The following is a 16,323-nucleotide window of genomic DNA, read 5'->3' as shown; positions in this document are numbered from 1 at the left end:
CTGCTTTTATTACAAAAATCCATCAGATTAATGAACTGCTACATACAGAGGTATTACTAAGACAGAAGCCAATACTCCAGATGCTCATACACATCCTGAATTTTATGAATCCATATTAATTTCAGACTCTGGCACTGTGGTAACTACATCAAGCAGAGAAAAGACTATTTTTCTTTCTCATTGGGAACAGTTTTCTCTACTGACAACACATAAACACATCTCTTGAAATATAATCAGCAAAGCAATTAAAACAATATTTAACCATAAGGTTGGTATATGGCATCTTCCCTACAACCTCTTCTCCTGAACACTCAATGTCACAGAGATTAAAAAGAGGAGTCAATTAATTAAAAGCATTTATACTAATAAATGCTAAAAGCAAAGGTTTTTAATTCCCATTCCTGTTACTTCTTCATGAATTACAAGGGGACCTAGCATTGCTGTACTGGCTTTCACAGAAGATCATCTGTGCAAGGCAGCCATAGCTGACTTCAAGGGTATGGAGAGTGTTCATTTCACTGTAACTATTTCATATTCTAGTGCTTGGGAGGCAACACTGATTCTGTTTGCAGGGTACCAAGGGGTCAGCATGGGTTTCAGAATGACGTTTTACATTACACAGAGATGCACTCTGTAGGACTCTCCTCTGATTTTAGCAAAAATCTCAGACATAGCTTTACTTAAACACTATGAAATATATATATTAAAAAAAAAAAAAAAAGTTGCCAAAATTGTATGTAAAGCCCTGGGTTTAGAATATGACAATGTGAAAACTGTGTCAGTGCTTTTCCTATAAATCGACTTAGATCTCTGGCTCTGTGTCCAGCTCTATTTCTGTCCTGCAATCTTCCAAGTGCAAGGGCTAGACCTCACTGTTTGTATACAGCCTGCTGCAATCATTATACAAACAAAAATAACATGGGAAATTGTCAGATGAGAGATACCCCAGTTAAAGAGCAAACTAAAACATGTGTGGAATGAACCAGAAGAACAGACAAATGTACAGATGGACAAAGCCTCTCTTTTTACACTTTTTTGAGAATATTTCAAGTATCATCCAATGTTCTTGCAAAGGAAGAGGAAGAACACTATGCTCAAAAAGAAAACATCGCAGAAAATTTAATATGGGAATTCCGATATTATTTTTTTCTCTCCAGAATTAAATACATCAAACTGTTTCAGACAGGCTTCCTATAAAGGAACGGGTTCATGATGGAAACATTAGAGAGAGAACAAGATGCAGTGACTTCTGTCTTTGAAAACTGGCTCTTTTGATGCCTCTTAGAGTGATCCCTGCTAGTGCAGCAGGGAAGGATAATGACAGAATTACCTACTTTATAATAGTCATACAACAGGCCAAGAGCAGCAGCACTGTCCTCATCACCATTTATGCTCATCATAGCCTTGGTAGCTGCTGTTAGGGGATTCTCCAAATACGACTTCCAGGCTTCATCTTCACTGGTGTAGGCTCGTCTGGTGTTGAATGAAGTGTCATTTGGCACTAAGGCCACAAGTCGCTTGTTACTGCATAGACAGGAAGAATAAAATTGTGATCCAGAAGGGATTACTTTATTCACAAGACATGGTAAAGAACATCAAATAGCTCAATTTAAGTTATATGATTACATCAAGCAAGCATCTCTGTATTACACTTGGTGACATAAATATTTACCAGTATTCGCTATCTTCAGTACTTAGAAAAAATTAAATGCGTGCAGATCTTTTGATACTAATTCAAATGTATTTTTACTAATATACGGATAGAGCTACAAAATTATTTTTAAACTATTTGGAAAAAAAAAAGAAGCAACAATATAACAATATTTTGGCCCCGTATTTTTGCTACTTGTACACTTGATTAAGGAAAAAAAATCCAACATTTAACTAACATAAGACGGGAATGAAAAACAAGAAAAAGCATCTAATACTAATCTAGGGTTCACCTAAACAGAGTATAGTTCAGTATTATTAAGTGGGTATACCTTAAAATTAAGCTATTCTCTGCTTTTAGAATGCAACTTGTCAGTAGTTTCACAGAAGTTTTCTGTAACCAGACATAAGCAATAGGTCCAGTGGATGGAACAGAAGTAAACATATCTGGTCTCAATTCACACTTTATTACTCATCTAGTTATAAACCCGTGGTGACACACACAAGACCATTAGTGAGTGGAATTTGCAGCAAAGCAGTTTCCTCCAGCCTGAAAGTGCTACAAACTGACCAGTGCCCATGTATACTGCATGAGAAGCTGCTGCATCACAGCTATGGCCAAAATTTCCAGTATAATGGAAACATAAATGAAGATAATAGCACCTGCTTTTGCAAACTATTCAATAAACTCATCAATAAAAAAAACTGCATATAAAAAAAAAAAGTTGCAGGACTATTACATAAGGTAGACAAACAGATTAGGCATGGGAAATAGTGGAGTGAAGGGTGTGCTGCTTCACAGGTATTATAAGAGCACTGTAAAGAATTGTGGCTCAAGTTACAAGTATGACAACGAAACTTTTAACGTATTGCACCTTACAAATTTGAAAGCTGCAGTGATGGCAATATAACTAAATATATCAACCAAACTGGTAAAACTAGTAATATTCCTGGTGATCTCCATAAAACACTTTTTGCCATCTTCCACATATAAGCCAGTTGAGTAGTCAGCCTCCTCTTTCAGCTCTGCCCTACCTGCACCAGCTCCACAGCTCTAACCCAACCAACTGCTGCTGTTGCACAGAGAGTGGCATTTAAACTGTGCAAACAAGACTTTTATTTGTTTTCAGAAATAGGATTTGATAAAAGCACAACTGAACCCACACAGTAAAGGCTCTTGGATGCTGGGAGCATGCCTTGCCTGGCCCCCAAGCTGCAGTGACCAGCAGAAGGCTGGGGCATCGCCAGAACTCTGCTGTGGTGCAAGTCCAGCCTGAAAAGTGCATGCTCCAGTGTTTAAGGAAGAGGAGGGGGGATGGTGGAGATTATAATCTCTATGGTACAGAGCAATGTTTACAAGTTTCTTTATTTAATGAAAAACAAAAGAATCCATCTGGTACACAGAACACAATTTTACAAACTCTATGGGGGAAGAGAGCATTTCATAGCTTTGTATCAGAAAATACAGGCAACTACAATACCGGCTCTATTTTCCTTTCATATAAAGTAACTGGATTTTTGGAAACTTCCTTTTTTTTTTTTTTTTTTTAATTGAGAACTCTTCTGCCTGGTCTTTTGCTGAAGATTTTTGTCCTTCTTGTTTTCATGTATACATTTGTGTTGTTACAGGTTTTCTTCAGCAAGTGAAACTGAGCATAAATTAGGAGCCTAAGGAAATACAGAGAGAGCTGCTAGGTCTGCTTGCCTTTTCAATAGCGCATTGTTAGCAACTCAAATCAGATTTGCAAAAGCCCTGCTGTTTGTGCCAGAGGTAACTGAGGGCCTGTTTCCACTCTGGAGTAGTCAATTCTCCCTGGCTCAGAGGAAATTATTCCAAGCAAGGATTCTCCTTTCCTCAACAAAGGTCCCCTTCAGCTAAATCCAGGTTGTTTCACCGCATGGGCGGCTGCCCATTGCAACGCAAAAAATCCTGCTCACCCTTCTTCCTGTAGCAGTCTTCCCTTAAAATCAATAACTGCCTTTTGTTACTTGGAGCACTCACACCTGTGTGACAGTCATAACTGATTTATGAGCACTACAGTCAGACAACAAGATCCCTTTAAAAACACACCTTCTATAACTTGGGCTGTGCTTGTCTGTAAAAATGCTGGAGGGGAGGAGTCAGTCTCTGCTGCTCTAACTTAGCCAAGATGATCTTAAAGCAATGAAAGCAATGACCAGAGTGCAGTCTTTCTGAGGTGCATATCTGATTGTGCTGGGGAGAAGCCAAAGCAAAGGGGATAAATACTCTAGAAAGAGCAGCTCAGTAAGTAAACAGTTGGGATGGCTGGAAAGGCACAGGTGCATGGACCTAGAGCCTTCCCAACATCTCTCCCAGAGCATGTTTTCTTCTAAAACTCAGATTTTTACATTTGAAAAAGTAGTATCTGTCTCCTCTGCCTTGAGAGACGGTCTGTAGCATAATTAACTGACACATTCATTGTGTTTACTCTGCAAACAGACTGAAACAATAGCACTAAGAAAAATAAAAAACTTCCTCATCACCCCTATCCCTATAATCAGCTCTGTGGGAGGTTAATGGTCAGAGCTAATTATCATGATTTAACATAGTCAATCATTTCAAAGATTATAGCCAAAGCAGTCAGCCAAAACAATTGGGCTCACTTAAAGAAAACTCTATTAAATAAGGCCATTTGCATGGGAGGGAGAGTTTCTCTGAAGAAATGAGACTTGTGCATGCACACACATTCCCTTTCCTTTTTGCACAACTGCTAAACCTCCTTGGACGATTTCAGGTAAATGTGACAGAGAGGTAGCAAGTCCTCCATAACCAGAGGAGATAAATACATTGTATTTTAATATATGCCAAGAAAATCCAACACCCTAAGTGAGACTCTACACAGGTCAGCTTCCCTGATCCTGTCTGTCATACTTCCATGCCAGGGCAGCCCCAGCTGTTCAGCTATGCAACTGATGACAGCTGGAAGCTGGGGAGGAGCTGGGCGAAGAGTGACTCTGGTGGTATCTGGACCATGTGGAAGATAAAGGGTGACACCTAGGAGTAAAATCAATCCCACTGTAGAGCTGCTCTGACCATCCCAGCTGAAAGAAAAGGCCAATTTGGAGCCTGCAATTAGCAGATCCATAGATCTATGAATCTTATCAAATGCTGCAAATCCATCAACGACCACATGCACCAAGAACCACACACCTAAGAAACAAAGATAGGCCAAGATTGCGAGACTCCCACTCAACCTGACCAGCAACACCAGCAAATACTCGCTGTTGCCTCAGTCACACCTAAAAACCTGCGAAAGAGCAGAGAACAAGAGCAAGCCTTGCTGTGTCCATTTCTCACCCGGTCAACCACCTCTCTCCATCTGGGAGTCAGGATGTATGCTAACCAGAACACAGCTGAGAGGTGCAAGATGAAAGCACACCCTCATTTTACCAGCCCTTTACCAAGAGCTGAAGAATTTAGGATACTTTGTGTCTAAAAAGTAAATGCTTCCTTTCAAGCTACTACTTGAGCTCCTCACGAATGCAAAATGTTTCCATTGTTTTATGTCAAACAGTAATAAGTGTGCAAGAATGAAAGGTATTTTCTGGGCAATGGTCTAGCTAGGAGCTAGATTGCTCTGACACGGGAGCATTTATGTCAAGACTAAACTTCCAATGGCCATTATTTTGCAAAATCTTTTTTTTTCTCCCCACCGCTAAGAAGAGATTTTCCTGTTCATACTATCCAAAGTGATTTGTGTGTTTTCATAAGACATACATAAATTTTCCAGATTAACAGCAGTTGCAGTGATTTTTTTGAACTTTTTTACAATTAAGATTATGGAAGTTTATAAAACCTACACAAGCATAGTATATAAATTTGAAGATATCTAAAACTTTGTTTCATTTCAGTTACTGCAGTACAACAATGTAAACTGGAGAAGTACATTGTACTTGACATCAATCAATCATCTAAATGGAAAGGGCCAGCCTTTCAAGCTCGGATTAAAGATAATGAACATACACCAGCCAGCCCTTGGGGCTATAAAATCCTACTACAGGCAAATTCTCACCCAACTTGATGCATTTTTTTAATTAGTTTATAATGAATCAGAATGGCCCATTAAAACACTCATGAACAGTGGTAAAAGGCTTGGTGACCAGAGCTTCCTTTTTATTCAGAAAGATGTCCTGCCTGCCAGTCTCTCAAAACCAATTTTGATGCTCAAGAGCTTTCTCTTGAATTTGCAAAGCTCAAGCAGCCCTCAACTTTTCAGCTACATCTGCCACTGAACATAGAGCAGACTGATGCAGCTATGCTGCATCAACTACATCTGCATCCTGCTCCATCATAAGCTGAGTATTACATCCTGATCCTGCTGGCACCAGTGGGAAAGAAAGCCTCTTCATACCTGCCCCACATCTTTTACCTTGCCCAGGATATTCAGTCCTGAAATCCAAAGCAGATTGTTTAGACTACCAAGGTGGGCACCCAGCCCAGGCATTTCCATTTTTTAAGTGTGGGAGGGGGTGGTTGGTGGGATTTTTTTACATTGAATTTGTCCCTTAAAAAAAAAAAAAAAAAAAAAGTTACAATCAAGCTGCTCCATCAATATACCTGCAGACTTCTTCACCTCCTGACAATGCAGGAGGATTTTCCCCTCCCTGCAGAGGCTAGATGCCAGATGGGAACACACAGGCAATGTGTGTGAGGCAGGAGAACGGGAGAGGTTCCAATTCCCAGGTTTCAGCCCAGGCCTGAGCTTGCTCATTCTTACACAGGTGAGATAAGAGCACCAGGCACTTCTGCACACATCATCTGCAAACTGATCCTTCAAGAGAAGGGATACAAGGCTTTGGTCCATACAGCTATTATAAAGTATTCAGAAATTTTAGCACTAGTCAAATAACTGGAAAAGGCAAGACAGACTCCTGCCACCCTTGTTCCCAGCGCTTCAAGGCCATAGGATATTTATCATTAAGTTCCTTGTTAGTTGCATGATAAGAACGTGACTAGGGCAACTGTCTCCAGTCTGCAAATGCTGGGAGAAACACAAATTCTAAAACAAGGTTCTAGGCAAAGGGACCACTTTTGTTGCACACAGGCATGCATCACACACCATGGTGCATTCTGGTCTTTCCTCCAGCACAAAGTCAAAGAAATGGTGAACTTGTAGAACATCCATGTTTCATTTGGTATGACAAAAGAAGCATGTTCCAGACACATCCAAGAACCATAAAAGAGAGCAGAAGTTCCCTCTTCAGTTTTGACACAACTAAGGAGGGCAGAGTAGGATCATTTACAAACATTTCAAACCCTCTGTAAGTTTATTTTACACTTAGACAAACCTTAATTCAGCTATGTAAGACAACTATAAAACAAATCTAGAACAGATGTTCATTCAATTTGTCTTAAAACTAATGCACATACTTATGAATTCACAGGCACAAAATGAAGTACTATGACCATTTAACATGCAGGACAGATCCCACAGAAGCTGCGTAAGTTAAACTTCAGGTTCCATATCACAAATTTCTGCCTGTGTTCATTACACAGAAGTATAAATCAAAGTTAGCCCTAGTGCTTGAAACCATTTGTTTCAAAGATTCTAATGCTAGTTTTGGCCCAAGTTTACTACCTTCAGAATACTACTTTGCCTACTTGACAACAAGTTAAAAACAAAACAAAAAAACAAACAAACAAAATACCACCAAAAAATCCCCACAACTTGTGTGGCTCATTGCAAGTTTTGATTTATTTAGTTAAAGAAAAAAACAAAAACTTGAGACTCGTCAGGATTTATTGCCAAAGGTATAATTAAATAGTCTGCAATACTGTTTTTTCAATTAGATAATAGGGTTCCATTAAAACTACAAAGGAGTGCAAACATGTAACGAACAGGAAAATTATGGTCCATGTGTCTCAGCATTTTGCCTTTCATAGCTGACAATCACACCATTCCCAGAAGCACAACAGGTCTCCAAAATATATTTAACCCAATCCAGTGACTATATAAAAATACAAATGAATTGAGAGTGAAGAAAAAAAAAAAAATCAAAGCATTTAGACCACCAGGAAACAAAAAGGTAAAATGCCCTCTGGCCCAGAAGTCCATACCAAGGAAAAAAAACTCCCATTAAATAGACTGAGTCATTTTGCCTTCTAATGAATGCACGTTTGAGACTCTTGCAATTTTGGGACAATTTTACTTTTAGAGCACAAGAAAAACCTGAGCAAGATTACACACATAAAATGAAAGAAATTATTTTACCATTACTAAACACTGAGAGGAAGTAAAATAATATATTAAGAACAGCAACAATGAAGGGCAAAACAGACTAGTTTAACAATTAGATGCCAAGGAGAAGTTTTATTTGTTTTTACTCTGAACCAAAATAACTTGAGCATGCAGTAGTGATCAAGAGATTAAAAGAAATAGGTGATTCATTAACATTGACAAAAAAATATTAACTATGTCAAAGCAGAAGTATGAAAAAGAAATCTGACAAGGATTAAATACATACAATAAATGCCTACTGAGGACTAGTGTTCAAATAGGCAATTACCCTATGACAGACTTTTCATACCTATGATTTCAGAGACTTTTTTTTGTTTCACTTTTAATAAAATATTATTTATACCACACAATTTTTTGCTACTCATGTACTAAGCCTGTTGCTTTTAATTTTTTTAATAAAGACAAAGTCTCAAAACAAAGACAGGTTTCAGCACATTTGTAAAAAAATCACTGACGTCCCAAAAAATGAGGAAAAGCTGAAGCTCACAGCATTTTTGCAGGAACTGACAGAGTTGATCAGAATTAGCAATTATTTTGCAGATTCATGGCATGCTATGCTGTTTTCCTAAGAGTATTTCAAGTGTGCATAGCACCCAAGGTTGTTTTAGCTGACTTGAAGCAGCTAGAAGCAGGCTGCAAAATTAAAAACAGGTCATGACAAGGCTGCCCAGACCTCCTGCAATTTAACCTGACCCTTGGCCCCATGGTCCCTGCTCATTCACTGCTTCCACAGAGTTAATGGAAATGGAATAGTTACTGCACTGATAGCACTGATTGCTGTTTTTCCAGGATATTAAATCTTTTACGCAGCTGGAAGGAAAACATGAATTCAACAAAGAAACCTGGGAGTCAAGATTTCCCACAAATATTTTTTAAAAGCATACAAACCCAAAAATATACTCTACAGAACTACTTAAATACATTATTATGGAATATACCATTGCCTCAAATCAGGAAAATTAACAAACCTATATATAAAAATATATAGATATAAATATACAAATGCATATAAAAAAGAAACCTATATACATAGTCTTTGATGTTTGAGACATACTCTCAAGCTAGAGATGTATTGCAATACTTGACTTCACAGTTCAGATGTACTTAATATGGTTTCCTTGGTTAAATATTTTGTAAGCAACCACTGTCTATTTTATGATGTCAATACTGTAGAAGAACAGAACAGTATCCCTGTATAGTAAGATGTCTGAAATAATTACTTCTTTTAACTAGCTACTACTGTCCCAATCACTGATCAAAAAGCTAATGAAGTTTCATCCCAGGATTAATTCCTAGATCCACATTAGAAAGCGCTGTTTTGTGTATGTACAAAAAAGGACAGCTTGATTGGCTGCTTCCTAATTAAAAAAAACACAAAACTTGAGGTAACCACTGCACTGGATTAATATCTGTAAAAATGTTTGGCAACAAATGTTAACTGGTGTAATATCATTTCCCCTTCAGATGTTCCAGCCAAAACAGGGATGATGATGTCCCTGCTGACCCTTCCACAGGGAAGAGGTTACGTGATCATTACAATCAAGTTAAAGTGACCTGGGAAAATCCCATCCCTCCTCCTCAGCTTTGATCTTCAGTCTAGTCTCAGACTCCAGCACCAGATAGACAGTAGTGTGAACAGCAAGACCTAACCATTTGATACTTTTACTCCTTTTAGTAAAACTTATGGTAGCAAGTTCTATGAGGCTCTGTACACTGACTTTCCACCTTCCTTGCAGAGAAATGGTTTTCTAGGGAGCATCTGTGACAGCACATCTGGCATTCAAAAAGCACAACAACGAAACACATCTAATTCCTGTTTCTCCATTCATTCCTGGATGAGTAACACTGGAAAATTCATCTCACTGGATGCCCTATTCAGACAATCAGCTGTGGGGAAAAAAAATATTAAGTGATTTGTCACCTAATTGCTACTTAATATCTGCTGATGGGAAACATGTTTGACCCTCAAAGAAATAATTAAGAACAAAACACAGAATCACACAGTAAATGACAAACCCCCTTTGTATTATAGCACTAGATGCTTAAGTTAAATATTATGAAGGCAGTAAATTTACACTCTGAGGAGAAAACAGTAAATCAAAATTACTCTACAAAGAGCCCAAGATCAATTTCTGCCACACATACTACCAAGCAGCAAGCTGGATGTGAACATGCCTCCACTGACATATGGGAACAGGTCTGAACCCATTCCCACCTACGGGCTTGCTCTCCGCTCAGTTATTTACCTACAAGCACATGCTCTGCTGCAGACCCAGGCTGCCCCAAGCCCTCGTTTATGTGGGCAGTCTGAGCATGCCCCAGCCCCAGCTAGCTGGTGTCCTGAGTAGCTCTGCACACCCTGGGCTGTCGGGGTGCAGACAGGCAGCTGGCCAGCCAGCAGCGTACCACAGCAGCCAGCGTGCTGGGACGGGCCAAGAGCCTGCTCTTCCTGCAACTGCTGCCCCAGCCCACCTGGGCCTACACACAACTCCAGGAGCAGCAGGGACACAACTGTGGCATTTACAGGATAGACCCCAAACGGTTGTACAATTGCTGCTCCTCATTCACAGAAACGCTGTCAATTTCTAAAACCCAGTTAAGCCTCAAGTAGTGAGCCTGCTGATTCGCTCCACTAATGCACTAGAGAGTCATGACTCTGGAGTTTTGTGGTGATCACTTTGTTTGTATACTACAAAAGAACAACTTTAGCCTATAAACGCAGAAGTGTACCCTAGAATCATCTTTTCACTCTGCAAAAGTGACACTCCCTCCTTCCCACCCTGTGTCCCTCAGCCTTCATCAATCCCCAGGTTCCCCTCAAAGGATTTGGAAATTGGATAATAAAGGAAGCTGCAGAGCAGACATAGAAAACACTCAGAGTGGGAGGGACACACATTTCCTTCTGCAGAAATTATAGTTTGAACAGTTATTTTCTTAACACCTGCCATTTGCAGCACCCCTGCTGCATATGAAACCAGGCCGCTGAAAAATGGATGTCAAAAAATAACCTCAGCTCTGAGCCAGTTCTTTAGCTGCACAACAGCTCTACTGACACAGCTGAGAGGGTGGAACAGAGGTAGGAACAAGTGGCCACAGCCTGCTTAAAGTTGGTATTACTTCTGAAAAATGTGTGTGCAATCATGCCTTATCTCTCCTGACCCCAGAGTTTGTGGAAATAAGCAGACAAGACCCACCTTAGGCAGAAAGACTAAAGGGAAAGACAGGGAGATAGTACCCCTATCTTAAGGATAGTCTACCTTTCCAAGCTCTTCTGTTAGCATTACAATCAAACACCTTGTTCATCAGCATTTTCACCTAACTGTCCACCTTCCTCCCTTAAAGCACTACAGAACCTGTCCTACCGCTTCCTCAAAAGAGACATTGCAGGCAGCTCTGTGCAGTAGTGCAGAAGAGTCTATCACCTCTCCAGAAAAGCCAGCAAGCCCCACAGAACGTGTTTTGAATATATTTTTCCACACTTTCTGTATCCCCTCCACTGCTTACTCCTCTATACCAGTAGAGGTAAGCACAAGACCCACAAAGACACGTCCAATGATTCTGGCAAATTAACTGACTTCAAAATAATGAGCTCCACTCTCCAGTCTTGCCTGTAGGGAAGATCTGGTTTTAACTAAAAGAAAGGCCATGTGGAAGAGAATCGTGTACTCTCTGGATTAGGTTCTAATTGGATATAATTAGAACCTTAAAAAAAAAACAAAAACAAAACAAAACAAAAAAAAAAAAAAAAAACAAAAAAACAAAAAACACCACCACCAACAACAAAAAAACCCAAACACCAAAACCCTTCCCATGCAAGATCCTCACACCAGCCTATTATCTCCTTTCATCTGGTCATCTCTTCTGGAAACAAATGTATTTGTCTTCTCATGTTACACTTGCCTATAGAGAGCACAGGGGATTTCTTTACTCTTCATTTCCTTTTCAAACTCTTACCTATGAATTTTCTAAACACCTTAACCAGAGACAGATCACAGGCACACCTGCAATGGAGCAAGTGCTGTTATTTGAGGTTGTGTGCTCTACACTGCTCTTAAGTTCCTCACAGTGGTAACAGCAGCAGCACTACACAGAGCACGGGATGCAGAGCATCAATCTCCAGTCCCAGTAGCTTACACGTTTGCCATATTGTTGCTGTTGGAAAGGAAGGATAGTCAAGCATCTCAGTAGCACCCCAGACCCAGAGGGAAACCATTCTTGCCCTAGTTTCTGACATGAGTTAGGTTTCCTCTCCACTGTTTTTCTGATTCAATGCCAACTATGATGCGAAGTTGCTCTTCTGACGCCCCCCCACCTTTCCAATATTCCCCTCCCCCTAGCTGCCCTTGATCTGCCGCAGCCTAGTTTCTGGCTGCTGAAACTACTGGCAACTAGGCTTAGCCAGGAAATATCTCATAAGCAAGCCCCTTTCACCTTCACGCGTTCTGGAACTGCCCATTGCTTTGGGATGCCCTCTATCACTGCTTAGCAGCTCTTCCACAGTCAATTTGGTTCCCCTCTCAACTGAACGATTGCTCTTTCAGCTGCTCCTTCACCCACCCACACCCCTCAGGGCTCTGTCCTGATTCCCCTCCTTGCACTTTTAATCATTTACTGCTCTAATCTGGCCACCTAAGGCATTAGTTCCCATCCCAGCTCAAATGAACTCCTAAACGCCACTCTCAACTCCTACGTAAATCAGTTTAATTTCACATCAGTAGCTACCTTCGTACAATTCCACTGTCAACTGATGTTTGGAAAGGCCAGGCCTAATATTTTTGTTTAATCTTTCCCCTCTGAACCGTCCTGTCTCTTCCCTGTCGGGGGACCCCACCCTACTGTTTTCTTTTGTCGGGTAATCTCCTTCTTTCACTCTTTGACAGGCAGGTTGTCACCAAGCCTCTCTCCAACATCAGGCTCCTCCTCTCCACCTCCTTTGGCACAAAGGCTCTGGGGAGCCCAACCGGGGCTGGCACCCGAGCAACACCAAACGTAGCCGAGATCACACCCGTGTTTGGGGCACTCCTACCTGCACCGGGGCAGCAGTGAAACAAAACAGCCACCTCCCGCCCTCCATCTTCCTTACCCCGTAGCTCCCGCCAGCCGCCTCCTGCAGAAACACTAATCACCCGAGCAGGGAAAATGGCCTTCCCGCCTGGCTGCCTCACGGCGGCTCTGGGCGCCACGCCGAGCCACCCGCCGCCATGGCGGGAGCGCGGCATCGCCTGTGCGAGTTATTTACCGGGGTGAATAACCCAGCCCCGGCCTGCGCCGCCGGCCGAGCCGGGCTGGCAGGAGCGGCCTCCGCGCCCACCGACGGCTCCTGGCGACGCTCCCCGTCCCGGGGACACCGAGATCACCGCTGGCCCCGCCGCGGTCCTGCGCGTCCCGGGGGGGAACCAGCACCGCGGCCGGCGGTCCCGGGAGACAACGGGAGTACCCCTGCACCGCCGCTCTGTCCCGGCCTCGCTACAGCCAGGCCCGGGCGGGAGAGGGGCTGCGGCGGGCCCGGGGACGGCAGGAACGGAAGGCTTCCCTCTCATCTTCAATCTTCTCCTTCGGCCCCGCTCCTGGGAAAGTTACTTTTTAACCCCGCCGGTCTCCGGGCAGCCGCGGGCCCGCCCGGGCGTCCCGCCGGGAAAACAAGGTCAGGACGGCGAGGCAGAAGGCGCCGCATGGAGCGGCCGGGGAGCACCTGGGCCGAGGCAGGGCCTTCCTCCCGCCGCCCGGGCCCCCTGCCCCGCCGGCCCCAGTCGAGGGGAGAAAGATGGCCGTGCTCAGCCCTTTGGGGATAAAAGCCCTTTGTTGCGCCAGCACAAAAGCTAAGAAGAACTTTACGTCCGAGGCCTTCGGCAGGCGGAGGCCGCTCCGCTCTTCCAGGGCGAGGAGCTCTCTGTCACAAAAAGCGACCCTCGAGGTGAGGGAGAAGAAAAGAAAACAACACAAACAAATAAAATAAAACTAAACTGAAATGGGAGTTAAACAATTAATCGCGCAGCCCCACGGCCAGGAGGACAGCAAGGTGCGGCGCAGCGAGCCGCAGCCTCGTCCTCGGGCGCTCCGGAGTGTCTGTGCGCCCGGTCCGGCGTCGCTGTAGGAGGGAGAAGAGGGAGAAGCGCCGTCCCGGCGGGTCCGCGTCCGCCACCGGCGAAGGGGAGCACGGCCAGCCCGGCGGGCCGCCCCGCGCAGCGGGCGCAGCGGCGTGCCTGCGATCACTTACTTGTCCGTCTCTTGTGACATGTTTGATCCAATGAACTCTCTCCCCTTTTCCCGGTGCCTCCGTCTGCCTGGCGGAACTGGACTTTCAGGTCTGTGCAGGTGAAGGTGTGCGTGTGAACGCCCGGGACGGCAGAACCAGAGCTACTGGTAATTCTGCTTTCCTTCCCCCGCTCTCCCGGCTCCAGAGCCAGCCGCCGAGGCAGGACAGGTAGAGCCCCCTCCCCCTGGCATGTGGGGAGCGGCGGGGCTGGGGCGCCGGCGGGGCTCGGCACGGGAGAGCGGCCGGGCCGGGCGCGCACAGGTAACTTTCCCAAGCAGCGCTGGATTCTTTCACTAAAGGAGCGGGGAGAGGGACGAGCCGCGCGCTGATTGGGCGGCGCGGCCGCCAGGTGCGCTGCCATTGGCAGAGGCGCGCACAGGTGAGGAAGGAGCCGCCGCCGAGCGCCAGGTAACGAACGCAGCGCGCGCCGGGAGGCACCGCGGGGCCGCCGCCGGCGGGAAGGGAAGGAAAAGGAAAAAAACAAAAAAGAAAAAGGGAGCCGGCGCTCGGGCTACGGGCAGTTCCACCGTCCAACAACGCCTCCCTGGCCCCGCCGCGAACGGAGGGGCCCGGCCGGCCGCGCTGAGGAGGCGAGGAGCGGCGCAGGGCCACGATGGGTGCCCCGTGAGGCTGAGGCGGGCCCTGGCCGCGGTCCGCCTGCTTCACCTTCGGCTGCTCCGTGCCCGAAATCTCCGGCTTCGCTGGCCTGTGGCTGCCGTCGAATAACGCCCAGGGAGGTGCCGCCTTTCTCAGGACAGTTTGGAAGATTTTTTTTTTTTTTTTCCTTGGGTTTGGGGACTTTTTTACCTTTGTTTTTCCCTTTTTTATTTTTTTTTTCTTTTGACCTTACTACGGTTGGGACCAGCTGAGTTCACATTGGTGAATGTCTTTCTGCAGAAGGCATCTCACGGCAGCAGGATGAGTGGTGCCAGGTGATGACACCCACTGTGTAGATCTGGGAACTGATACATGAACTGGGGGATGTTGATGATGGGTGTTGAGGGGTCTGCTTTGTCAGCAGGGGACAGCTGGAAGAGAATAGAAAAGCTGGAATGGAGCATTTATTGAGGCTCTGTCATGCAGGGATGAAGTGAATGGAGAGGACAGCAGATCACCCTTCAGCCCAACATGCTGTGTACTTTGCCAGAGGACCAAAGCGGGTCTACAAGGGACAACCGGATCGGGCTGTGGGGGCAGCAGCTTTGACCCTAATGGAGAAGGTGGAGGAGGGGACGTCCTTGGGTCAGTTTGAGAACAGGCAGTGGAAGAGTAGCAACGAGGCTCCCGTCTGCTATTACCCATTCTCTATTCCTCCATCAGAGACAGGCCAGGACTGCATTAATCCTTCCTGCTACCACCTGCCCTCCTGGAAACAGCCTTCTATACTAGGCATCCAACTTGACTGCTGACAACCTCTGCTGTAGAAATCATGCTGAATGTGTAAAGAATGCACCACTATGTAGGGTAGACCATTATGTTACTTAGTCATCTTTGCAAGACAATTACCTAAATTATTTCAAACACATCAAATTTGTAATGTCTTAACTGAAGGGAATTTTCCATTTCTACATTTGATTTCATAAAATCATAGAATACCCTGAGTTGGAAGGGATCCTCAAGGATCATCAAGTCCAGCTTCTGAACAGGGGAATTTCCCTTGATAGGAGAATGTAGTAGGAGGGATATTAATGGAAATACATATTTGTATAACCAAATATATATGTATACACACAGACACATATGCATCTATACATATGTATGGAACATGTTATGGTCTAGGGCCTCATCTTCATTTATCTACTGCTGCAGGTGAAATCAAACTTGACTCTGCTAAGTCTGTGCTATTACGGGTTCACAATCAGGCACAAATATCTATTACTGGTCTCATTCCTTATCTGTGTTCATAGTAACTATTCAAATCAAACAAAATCAGTATAAATCAGTTTTAAGTCAGCTTAAATATAGTCCCATTAAGATTTGTCACTTTCAGCATTAGAAAAATACCTAGATCAATGACCCTTTGATTGAATACAAGATATTAGTTAGACATTCTCTCTGTCCATTCACCACTCACAGGAAAGAAACATTACACAATCTGTGAATCCAGTCAAAAGTTGCCAATGTGGCCATTATTCATGGCAATGCTTGTATGAATTG

At 43.9% G+C, this 16,323-nt stretch overlaps 1 protein-coding gene across 1 annotated transcript in view; it reads right to left on the bottom strand.

The window, feature by feature from the left end:
* Positions 1-14,201, bottom strand: part of GRHL2 (grainyhead like transcription factor 2) — a 62,558-nt gene extending 48,357 nt beyond the window's left edge. The window contains exons 1-2 of the mRNA XM_058833467.1: positions 14,128-14,201; positions 1,335-1,524 (exon numbers count right to left, since the gene is read on the bottom strand). Of these exons, the coding sequence (XP_058689450.1) occupies positions 1,335-1,524; positions 14,128-14,147 (210 nt within the window). The 5' untranslated portion in view covers positions 14,148-14,201. The remainder of the gene's footprint in view (positions 1-1,334; positions 1,525-14,127) is intronic.
* Positions 14,202-16,323: the final 2,122 nt, after the last annotated feature.

This window comes from Poecile atricapillus, chromosome 2 (genome assembly GCF_030490865.1).
Source record: "Poecile atricapillus isolate bPoeAtr1 chromosome 2, bPoeAtr1.hap1, whole genome shotgun sequence".
Taxonomy (NCBI): Eukaryota; Metazoa; Chordata; class Aves; order Passeriformes; family Paridae; genus Poecile; species Poecile atricapillus.
This window is presented reverse-complemented; position numbering and strand designations above follow the sequence as displayed.